Genomic DNA, 12,533 nt, shown 5'->3' on the forward strand with positions numbered 1-12,533 from the left:
TGTTACTCAGTCCAAAAAATGCCGATATGCTTTTCTGATGATGTATGAAGACGTATTTCATGAAGAGTTTGTTTCCCAGGTCCAAGCTTCAATCAAACCTTTCATTTGGAAATGTTTGTGCCAAGCAGGATACTGATTTTTCCACTATGACAATGAACTTGAACACACAACATTTTTAGCTAGAAATGGCATGATTATGCTGCCCACGTATCTTACTCACCGGGCATGACCCGAATGATTTTACTCTACGACATTGAAGGGTAAAGAACAACACAAGGAAGTAGGTGTCAGTTTTCTCAGTTCTACAGATGATTAACTAATGTTTCGGATAGTGGAAGAATTGATGGGAAAATTGTAATTTTGATGTAATGGAAAATATATTGGACAGAATAATAATTCTAAAAGAATTGAAATAAATTTTTGTTTTGCATAATTTCGGTCTCTCCTCGTATATCAACTTAATTACTTGGTAGAATAAAAGAATTTAGTTTTTCTTGAGAACATTCTTCTTTTATATCCCACTAATATTTTCGTACCAGTTTTATTTCATTGTTGTTATTGTTTATATATAATCTTACAGTGCAATTATTTAACTTCAACCAGATTTTTATATAAAATAGAATATAATAAATGTTATGTACAACTTCGATGAATTTGTATTAGCCAATTCTTCACTTTATGGACATCCTGTGTGTGAAATGAATAATTACGTATTCGAAAAAACGTAAGACATCATTGTAGGTCTAAAGAGTTAACCTCGCGATGATATGATACGATGAGAGTAGTAAAACTGTAATACCGCGACATTTTATCGAAAACTTATTAAACGTAATTGGTTCGATGGAGTTTAAGTTTGAATGGAGTATGATCGTATCCAGTCTCCTGTTCCCCTCTTTATTTTTCGCCTATTTAAAGTGGGAATACATTCACACCGGCGACCTTGATCAAAAAAGCATTTTCATTACAATAGCTGACTTATCTCAGAACAAACTGAACAAAGTTTGAGCAATTTACAGTCGGGTCCTCGCGAGATTCCTTTGATATCAATAACATGCTACTTTCTTCCAGTAATCCACTGTCGTTTGTCTTGGAAACCTGTTGCCTTCAAGAACTGTTTTCTGCTTGCTAGTGATTGTAATACTTTTTCAATAGTCCATCTAGTATTTACTCAAGACTTCTATGAATAGTGATTTTTTCGAAATCGCAATTGCATTCAATCAAATATGATTATTGCTCTCTTTTCTTCAATATCTGAACATAATTTGAGATGTTTTACCAAAACACATCAAACAAATAACAAAATACCAAAGAATTGTGAACAAATTAGTATTTGAACATACTACTCGATCGATACTTCCACTACTACTGGCATCATAAATTATTTTATAGACGTTTTACACAGATCACCTAAGATTGATTCAATTTCCTAATTGAAATTCAGAGCCATGGATGTGCCAGTATGAATTTATATCAATTTGACGAATTTAAAACAAAGCTGGATAATTTAATGTTGGTTGCATATATTTTCTGTTGATGATACATCTGATATCTATAGTGTTAGTTGTTTTTAAGTTTTCGAAATGTCTTTCAATAAATGTATATCACATTGTGAATCTATTCATATTAAATCGACTGTTGGGATATATTATGAAGTTCAATTAATAAAATTAGGTCAATTATTTAATATGCAGCATTTTAGAGGGCTATTTTTGTATGCAATATTTCATGTAAATTTATATATTTTATTTAAATTCCATTTCACGTGAATTATTAACAGTTAACAGTTAACACTCAGGTAGTAGTATGAATTACCTTAAAATAATTTACGCATCATTAATAAAATTTAAAATTGAAAGTACTTTATCAAGGAACGAAAAAAAATTGTTCTGAACCATCTAAATAAAGGAGATTTGTGACTGGCGCTTGAGTTGAAACATTTTTTGTATCGATAATGTAGCTTCAATTACAATGAAAAGAATTTTTGTGTCATCGGTATCAACTACTTAATTTACTAAGTCACGTGTGCCATTATGATACTATACTTTGATAGGATCTTGATATCATAATTATGGTAACTCATACTCCTAGAACTTTTAAAATGACTTCTAACCAAAGAAAATCAGAAAATTCAACAAAAACACGAAACATAAGCATTTAATTCGAGGTCTAGCTAAGAGACATTTATATTAGAAAACAATACTCACTTATTTATTGTTCCATTTTCTCGTACTGCTGAGATTATAGCAAAATTTCTACAAGGCGTATAATCATTATTTCTCAGGGACATACGAAGGTAGAAACTATTTCGGATAGCTGTCTGGACCTGAAATGAATGAGGTTGAAATATTACACAAGTCAACTATGGAAAAACTTCTTTAAAAATCCAATTTAACTTGTTTGCTGTTTTCTTTACAGCAATTTCCCAAGTATAAATTCACTAATGCCTTCTGCACACGAAGGTTATCATCATCGTTCCATCTTAGATGCGCTTTACGAGGGATTTTAATTTCCGCTTTTTTCTAAAAGTGAATTGCGGAAAAATGAGAATATGGTCCCTCGCTACAAATACCACTGTGCTGCTTCCAATCCCTTAATGGTTGTCGACCTACCATTGTAAGTTGCGAACTTGGATTCGTGTTTCACAATCTGAAAGATGGAGTACTGCTGACAGTACAATTGCTCAAAGATTTTGGGGAGAAACAATAATAAATAAGTCTACTGTGATACAGATAAGCGAAGAGGATTACCCTCATTTGACGTTCTTGTGATCCATGACAATGCACGACCTAATGTTAATATTACAAAAGAGCTTGTCCAAAAGTTGAAACGAAAAATATTTGACTTTATACCTCACAGTATTTATCTCGCATCTAGAATATCATCATTATAACATGGTTAGGTTGATCTATGCTTTGTTACTACGAGCTTTATGATACTGTAAGGACCTTGTTGGGGTAAAGGAAAACTGGCATCTCGTTATGGCTTAGTAGAAAAATAAGTATGAGTTAAACAAATATTTTGGTGATAGAATAATCTTGTTATTCCTCAGATGTATGAATTCAAGTGGAAACAAATCTGGAATATACTATCGAAGTAATTGGAGAAAATTATTGATGATGAAAATAAAAGACAAACATGAACATTTCGAGTCATAATTTTAAATCAGAAAATGTGTTATTAAACCGTGCTCAATGACTATGTGAAAGAATTCATTTCTGACTGAAATTTGTACATCAATTATATAGAAATTATAGAAGATTAAGTAGCGACTTAATCATTTCCATGTAATGAATTCTCAAGCAATTTCTGTCTCTTTCAAATATCGGAGCGAAATTCAAGTTTTCCAATTATAATCGCCTCTATTCTGAAGAAAGCTGATCAATATTCCCTTTTATTAGTATCCTGAATGACTAAATGAATGATTAACCAATACTTTGATTTTAATTGCATTTCAAAGGATATTATTTATCGTTTTGATAAACTATGAGTTACAAAAAGGATTGATTAATACTTGTGGCTACTGCATTAGACAAGCGGTTATTGGCTGCTTCACCTCGACAATATACCACCAAATTAATAGAATTTCCTAATTTTCCCATTAAAATTTTTCTAGTTCACATAATTAATTGGTTGGTAATTAACAAAGTAATTAGAAATATCTCTAATTGGGTCTAGGACGACTTGAATATCTATTTCGCGTGTTTTTCTAAAAATTCTAATTCGTAACTATTCCTCATCATCAGTTTGCCACTTTCCATCATTCACTCTGCAAGATAAAAGTGCCCAAAAATCTTCAGGACAGGCCTGAAGTAAATTAGGGGGTTATTTCATTTTGATACATAAGGTATGTTATTTTGATGTAGTTTACGACAGCAACTTGGTATTCGTGCTAATTGGTTTGGGGTAGATCTAGGATACTTTCATCTTTTTCGCTACTTTTTACCATTTCTTGCTAATTTCCGCAATACTGTACGCTTGAAATTATGGTATTCACGCGTTAATTCTCTTACGGACACCCCGACTTTGTCTTTTGCTTTTTTTACCTCTTTCTGCTCTGTCAGGTTTCCACTTTTGGGAAGTTTCGCGCGGTAAATGGGTCTTGGAAGAATTGAACATCTATTTCGCGTATTTTTCTGAAATCTCCACGTCATAATTGTTCGCTATTATCGGCTTGTCATATTCCATCATAGATTTTACGAGATAAAAGTGCCCCAATATATATTCAATTGAACAGAACTGAAGTATATTTAGGAGGTTAGCTTATTTTGGTACAAAAGGTATGTTATTTTTATTTAGTTTACGACAGTATCTAGGATACTTTTACCATTTCTTAGGTAAAAATTCGTGGTTTCCACTTTTGGGAAGTTCCGCACGGTGAATGCTTCTGCGTGGAATATATTAATGTTGGAAAATGCAAACTAAGTCAGGCTTAGGAAACTGTCCGGCCAAATTATAAGCACTTATTCTTATTTTCAATTTTAGTGCAGCTGATATAAATAGGGACTTGTCTAACTAATGTCAAGAAAATAAACAATTCTTTGTTTACAAAGTCAATTTTGTATTGTATTATTGCGTACGTACGACATACGTCATGGACTCGTACAGGTTAACTAGCCTCTGTTTCGATGTAGCTTTGTGGAGACTTCTTCCACAGGTAGAAATTCCTTTCAAATGACATTGATACGATGATAAATGTAGAGCTGAAATAATTATGATGATTGTCCTGAAGGAAATTTCAAAAACTGAAATGGAAACACCGCTGGAAACATGTTATGTAATGAAATGGGAACTACTTTGAAAGATATAGTTTACCGGATGATAAACAAATATGGAGATACGAAGATATGCGTCATATTTGTGTCTCTTACTAGTTTTCAATAGCATTCTATGCCCATTTCATCAAAAAGATTCAAGATTGTGGCATCAAGAATTGAAAGGGGTTATTTTTTTCCAATTTCAAGAATAATTATTTTCATTTCGTTGAATAGGAAGAATAAAATATTTAGTTATGATGAAATAAATGTAAATTTGTGACTGATCATTGAGATAATTGATTTATTTTCCAAGTTAATGATTTGATTATGAATAGATATCCATCATTGTATATAGTTTAGACTGTCATAGTACGTGATATATATAAATTGAAAACATTTACCTATATACACACCGGGGTTGCACTAACTACATTTTGGAGGCTACTCATATCTATTTTATGATATTTTCACCATTGAACTCAGTAAATACATTCAAATTTAGATTCTTCAATTTATAAAATGTTAATCATACACAGGGGATACTGGACACACTGTTTGCTATTAGCGTTACACCAACACAATACAAACTTGTTGAGTGTGACTTTAGTAAGTTGTTTATAACAAAGATTGTATAGCATCTGAGATTTCCTCGATCTATGTTTGAATGTGGCTGCTTTGCTTTATCCTCTCTCTCGGTAACTAAAACGTTTAGTATCTAATTTGCCCAACTCCACTCCAGACACAAATTAGATGATTCAATAAATAATTACAATTGAATTGAAGGACATGTAGCGTAATGTTTACAATGTTATTGAAGTTGATTTTGTCCGTAAATATAACTCGCGCAGAAAAAAGTTCTTCTAAATTGAAAATTATTGAAATCTACTTGAGAAAAAATATGATGCAAGATCGACTGTCTGATTTAACAATATTCTCAATAAAAATAAATTTAGTTGCGAAAATAAATATAAAAAGATATTAAATCACTCAAGCTACAAGATAAACCGTTTGAACGTTTCTCAAATCTATTTGCTTTTAATCCATATTCATCGGAACATTTATATTTTTTCATTATGAGTAGTTATGTAATGTCAAAACATATTTGGTGGAATATATTTATTCGATCTTGGAAATGAATAAAACTTCGCTCACATCTGTATGAGTATACTGTAAACCTCATTGTGGATAATCATTATGAAATAAATATTCATGTCACCACACAGCTTATTTGTTCTTACATGTTAATAGTATCAAAAAAATATGGTGAGTTATTCCATTAATATTAAAGAAAAAAATATTATAGGATCTTGAACAAATCTCGTTACCGCAACATAATAAAGGTTTACTTCGGAAATGCTTTTATCTATTTCGATTTTAGAGCATTTTTTCTTTCTTGGTTAATTCACGTTGCGCTGAATGTTGTGAGTAGAGCGAGAGTATGTAGACACAAAGATTTTTAACGACTAAAGACTCGTGAATGTGTCTTTTGCCTCATTTTTTAAGTAGCTCTTTTTGTTCATCATTTAGCAAACTTGCCAATACTTTGTACAATTCACATTCGTTTCTTTTAGAACGAGCACTACGTCCTCTCGAGGGAAACAAATTCCATGACCTTGATAATCAAATTTAAACTACTCAAATCATTGTAAATTTCAGACTATACCTAGGATTTTATTGAACACATTAGATATAACGTTATTGTTGATCAGATTTTTTTAATAAAACCTCAAGAATTTCAACTTTGTGTGCAAATATTTTTAAATTATTAAGATGGTAGATAAACCTTACGAAAAGTTTGGATAAATAGGTTAACTGCTGTGGGCAAACAATTTGGTTTTTTCTAAATCTGAAATATCTTGAACTTTGTATAGCTCCACAAGTTGTGGAGCGGAGGTATTGACATCACAGCTATGGAAAAACTAGGTGGGTGGAAACCAATCGCAATTACTCAAAGTTACATCGACGACAACATAAATAGCAATGTAGAGTACTAGTAGTAGTACTACTGGTTGTAATATACAGAATTTTAGTAATACCACTGACAATTATAATGAACAGAGCTTTATAATATATTGGGTTTTTTCCTAATAGTCACAGAAGAAGTTTAGTAATATGTTTGTTCATTTAATAATATACTATTTCACGGTTTTGTTCAGTAATAAAAATAATGAGGAGGCTGCTCCAAAAATTCATTCACCGTATTTTTTTTCACACCCCATAATTCAGATTATCTTAAATCTTTAATTCAGTAAGTATCTATTTTCCTCCTCTATTTTAAAATTGGAAACATAAACATATTTAATTAAGATCATTTGAATAATCTTTAATTCACGAAGAAGACAGTTTTGGTAACAACTCTTATAAGGAAATGCTAAAGGAAATAAAACGTATACTCACTTCTCCGTTGAGAAAACAGTAAAGAACAGCAACAAAAAATCCTTGAAAGGTTCCGAGGAAATAAGCGGCAAACAGCCACGCGGCGAATTTCCAGGCTTCGTTAAATTTGTAGTGGAAAAATAATATGTGCGAAATTCCCATAAGTGGGAGTAGAAAGATCGCGGCTCTGACGGCCTTCCTATAAAAAATACAAAAACACATGTTGTATTAATTAGTTTATTATTTACATAAATTATCGCAACGCTTAGAAGTGAAATTTCTTTATGAATCAAATTTATACCGAAAAGTTCTTTGTATGAAATTAAACATTTGAAAGTTCTAATCTACATAAATTATTTATCAGAGAGAAATAGTAAAAACGATGAAAATCCTCATGCATATGTTATCCTAATCCCTAGCTCAAATAAAATTTCTCTCATTTTCAAGATTAAAAACAGATTTATTCACTTTTGTTATCCTATTTGCATACTGTAATTTCCGCAATTATAAAAATTCTCCTCACAGAATTTTCATCATCTTTTGGTGGTATAGACCTTTTGGTAACAAAATTTCATTCAGGTCGATGGAAGGTCAAAACTTTCACATTTAACAAGGACGCTAAAACATGAACAAGTTTTAATTAACATTACCTTACTTGCTCTATCTCACTGGTATGACTCTCTCTTAACTTCACAACTAAAACTCTGATTATGTTAAGAAGGAAAAGTAGATTTATCTGAAATGAGAAACAAATCATTCTAATTATAAGATATTAATCAGAGAATCATATCAAATGTACAGTTCAAAACGTGGGTCAGGTGAACAGGTAAATAGATTAATTAAAACTATTCTATTATTCATAATCTGATTTCGATTACTGTACCTTAAAACCTTAATATATTAGGAATACTGCCGAATCAGAATCGAATCTATGAAATATATGAAGCTGTATGAGTCCGTAACTGTGAATTAACGAATAATTCTAACTTAAGACAATTCCAACATTTCCCAAAAATAAATAATTTTTGTGGAAATCTCACATTGAGACATTTAGTGATGGGAACTCAAAGGCCACAATACTAAATAAAGGAGATACTTGATACACTATAGGATTAATTGCTTGGCCGGAGCGGGGTTTTACGGAAAATATTTCACAATAAGCAGATTTTTCTCGTTTGGGGAACACGCTTTCGTCTTGTAAGCCGCAGTATTCGCAGTAATGTAATCTCGACGCCAGAGAAACACAGTAGTTTCAATTTTTTCTGGCATCAGAGTAACTATAAAAGCCATGATGACTGGAATGGTGTGTTTTAGATTTGTACTGGAATGCAAAATGCAAAAAAGTCATACATGAACTAATCACTCGGGCAACCAAGGCGACAACGAGGCTGAATCGCTCACCAGACTAGAACAAAAAAATCCACCAATGGTTCATAGCTTATTCTTGGTGTGATCAGAGTAGTCTGCTTCCAAGACAAACTTTGCGAAGATATATGGAAGCCTTCTGCTCATCTTACCAATCAATTAGTTCGCTTAAACAGGCCTCAAGTAGGACTGGTGCCTAGTTCTTTAACTGGACATGGTGTATGGGAGTGGACGAAACTGCAGACAACAGCCAGCATTAACACGTATGAGATTCAAACATATGGGCGAGCCTTACAGTTGGCCCGATGTTAAAAAGTTCATACTCATGTTAATGAGTAGCTTTCAGAATATGAGAACGATGGACCTAACACAAAACATATGTACACAACCATTCCTGACCTGACTTAACTGTGAGCTATAAGACATTTCCATTTTTCTACTGACTGTAGTAAATTGCGAATCATATTTGTGACTTTTATAGAGAAAATCACTTATTATGCTCTACAAACTAAACAAAAAACAATTTATTGAATTTAGAAGAGACTGAAAGAAAGAGGAATAACCCATTAAAAATTGCACACCTGCACTATTTTGTCATTTAACTTTGCATCATTCGAAAATCATGAATTCCATACGTTAAAGTGATTGAACCTCAATAAAATGGTTCCAATTTCTAAAAAACAATTTCATGGAGAACACTTTATTGTTTCAATGACTAAAACCACATTTTTTTCACTATGGACTGGTAAAATTGGAAGAATACAAACTATTCCAAAATTTTTATTCAATTTTCTGTACTGCTGCTTCACGTTCTTAGTCCGTTACCGTTATCGATCATTAAATCCAATATTGGCTTTGAATTTATCTTCTAAATACAACAACAAACCCATATCTCAAATGCTTCAAACTCTCTGCGCCATATAAGAGCACAGAAAAGATATAACATCGTACCATCCTCATAGGCAGATCAAGGTTAAGATCACGGCTGCGAGGGATTTTTTGAGTTTCATAAAACTTTCACTCGCTTTTGTTATTCTTGCTTGTACCTCCACGCTAGAATCCTATATTAAGATTCTCAGGTACGTCAATTCTTCTACTTGGTCTATTTGTACGTTATAAACCGTGATTTCTTCTTTTGGTATATTTTATTATTTATTTATAACAATAGTCTTCTTTGTATTAACAGTTAGTCCGTAGTTATGTCAAGCTAAAACAAGACGGTCTATGAGTATTGACAAATTGGTTTTTAACAAGTCACCTTCAGCGTTTTCTAAAACTTCATTGAATACAGTACAAATTAAAAAACAATGTAGATAGAATGTACTATTTTCTTACTCCTCTTCTTATTTCCACTTAACCTTGGTCATCTACGCGAACGCTAGCGGTTTGACGCTAGAAGATATTAGCAATAATGCGCATATCTCTATTGTCGATAGGTGGCTTTTTGAGAATTCTTAGCATCTTATCATATATTAATCTATTCAACGATTTTTCAAAATTTACAACAAATATCTCTTCATCTTTGAACCAACATTTGAGTTGTAAACAATGCTTCACGCGTACGTAATCCACTTCGGACACCAAATTGAGTATTTTTGATTCATTATTCAAGGTTTTTATATACTTTGTTGTAGATTATTCTTAATAAGACATGTCTTATAAAGCTTATATTTCGAAAATCACTGAATTTTGTAGCCCGATACTTTTCCGGAATTCGATCAAAAATTGATTTCAACGTTCTAAGAGGTTTATATTATCTCTTCTCGTGTTTGATCACAGAGAGCTCCTGATTAGAATCATTGAAAATGAAAATAGCATTTACTGGAAATCTATAAATTTGAAAAGTTTCAAATTTTTGATTATTTAGTGGAGTTGAGCTCAATAGACCTATGTTTGATCAAGATGTGCCTTATATGACTAATCAGATTGTCGATTCCCGTAATACATCAATCGTATTTCAACAAAAATCGCTAAGCTGAATAATTACGTCTCATAATTACTTCAGTCAAACAACTTTACTTCTTAAACTCCTTATTCACTTCACTAATTATAACTTCATTTAATGGCGAATATTTCAATTTCGCCGGCTTCAGGATATTAAAGTAGATTTCATCAAATGAGTTCAGAATAGATAATAATTGAACTTAGTATATTTGAGAAACTTTCTTTATTTATCTATGAATTTATGTTTACACATGATATCGACCGTAATCGGTTGGTGTTAGATATCGAATTATTACAGACCTCTATGTTTGACGTCAATTTCCAAAACTATTACTACTTATAAATGATGTGGGTGAGTAAAATTCATCGTTCCTTAAGTGAATTAATAGTATCACTGTTCCAAGTTAACTGTTTATCAAATTTTTATGATGAATGATGTTTATTTCAATTTACGTTCATCAAAGAAATCATTTAGTTAGAGTGACTAGCGAATCAAATTGTTGCATGGCACATCAATAACTACAATTATATGAATTTTTATACTAGCTTATTGTCAAAATTAACTTGTGAAAGTCAACTGGTTTGCAAGTAAACAAGTTGCAGTTTGTTTGCAGGTAAACTAAAGACGGCAGCCGACACAGGTCGTTAAAAAGTTTCGCGGCCATGGCATACACACTATTTTTCGTGCAATCATTAAAATTATTAAACTAGATAATTTCATTTTATTTATTTAACAATGTCACCGTGTGCTATAAAAATGATATACAAAATATTTTGACAGTTCTTGACAAAACGCAAAATGTCTGGTACTAGGTTTGTTACAACCTGATATTCTCTGGATCTCCGGCCATGCACGATATCAAAGTCGGTTGGCACAAAAATCAGAATCGTTCTTATAACGGTAACCGCTCGGTTGGAACACGTCTATTGCACAAAAACGTCACCTTACCGAGGATGGTTTTTTGATGGGTTGGAACGGACCTACTGATAGCGATATTTCAGTACCTTTCACGTCTCCCTTCCAAAAGCAATGTAAATTCAGTGCTTTCCGTTTTAATACCCGAAAAATCTAAACGGTAGTATAAAAAATGTTACGGCGAGTTTAAAGATTGGTGTGACAAACAGAATGTTAAGACGATGTCTAAAAACCTTCTATTGGCTTATTCGATGCAAAAATCAAATGTTGTGAAAAGTTCAACTTTCAACAGCATTTATTCCATGCTAAAGTGTATGCTGACTATAGGAGACAATATCGACATCAAGCATTTTTCAAAATTAGTACCATTTCCGAAAAGGAAAGCAGTGGGTTATCGAGCAAAAAAGATAAAGTTTTTACATTCCTAGAAGAAGCTAATGATGGAAAATATTTGTTGTTGCTGAAGATAAGTGTTAAGATATGTCAATAACAATTATTTTATTTATAGTAGTATAGTAGAGTTAGTAAAAATGGTCATTGAAAATATTCAAGAAGAAAATGTTGTATTAATAGTAACCGTTCCTGATACCAAGACGGATAAGAAGCGTGTTTTCACTGTTATTAATATTGATTTCATAAAAATTTATCCTAAATACGCGACCAAAATATATTGTTATTAATCGTCGTATATTCTTGGAATACGTAAACGTAAAGTGCGCCGCACAAGTTGCTGGAGTGCATACCATTGGGAAAATGATTGCCAAGTTTACCAATCCTGAAACATACACGGGTCACTGTTTTCGGAGTTCTACCACGCTGTTTGGCAATACTGGTGCTGATATGTCAATTCTTAAACGTCACGGTGAATGGAAGTCCATGACAGTAGCGGAAGGATATATAGAATACTCTATCGAAAATAAGAAGCAAATTTCCAACTCAATTTCTGGCAATATAGTATCTGGTTTGAATATAGGAAATAACCATTAACCATTATTCAGAAACACTAGATGTAGTTGCTTCAACTTCTGGAGTAAATATATGTAACAATACAAATTGTACAATTAATGTTAACATTCATCCTAAATAAGTACTTATTTGTTGGTATTCAATAAAGAATAATCCTTGTCTTTGTAGTATCTTAAAAAAGTCAAATTTGGAAGAGATAATCAAATTTGGAA

At 32.1% G+C, this 12,533-nt stretch overlaps 1 protein-coding gene across 2 annotated transcripts in view; it reads right to left on the bottom strand.

Moving 5' to 3' along the window:
* LOC130444610 (PDF receptor) overlaps nt 1–12,533 on the bottom strand; it is a 136,780-nt gene that overhangs the window by 10,457 nt on the left and 113,790 nt on the right. For both annotated transcript variants that reach the window (XM_056779844.1, XM_056779843.1), the window contains exons 9-11: nt 7,781–7,866; nt 7,152–7,329; nt 2,205–2,323 (exon numbers count right to left, since the gene is read on the bottom strand). In XM_056779844.1, the coding sequence (XP_056635822.1) occupies nt 2,205–2,323; nt 7,152–7,329; nt 7,781–7,866 (383 nt within the window). The remainder of the gene's footprint in view (nt 1–2,204; nt 2,324–7,151; nt 7,330–7,780; nt 7,867–12,533) is intronic.

The sequence above is a fragment of the Diorhabda sublineata genome, chromosome 5, assembly GCF_026230105.1.
Source record: "Diorhabda sublineata isolate icDioSubl1.1 chromosome 5, icDioSubl1.1, whole genome shotgun sequence".
NCBI lineage: Eukaryota > Metazoa > Arthropoda > Insecta > Coleoptera > Chrysomelidae > Diorhabda > Diorhabda sublineata.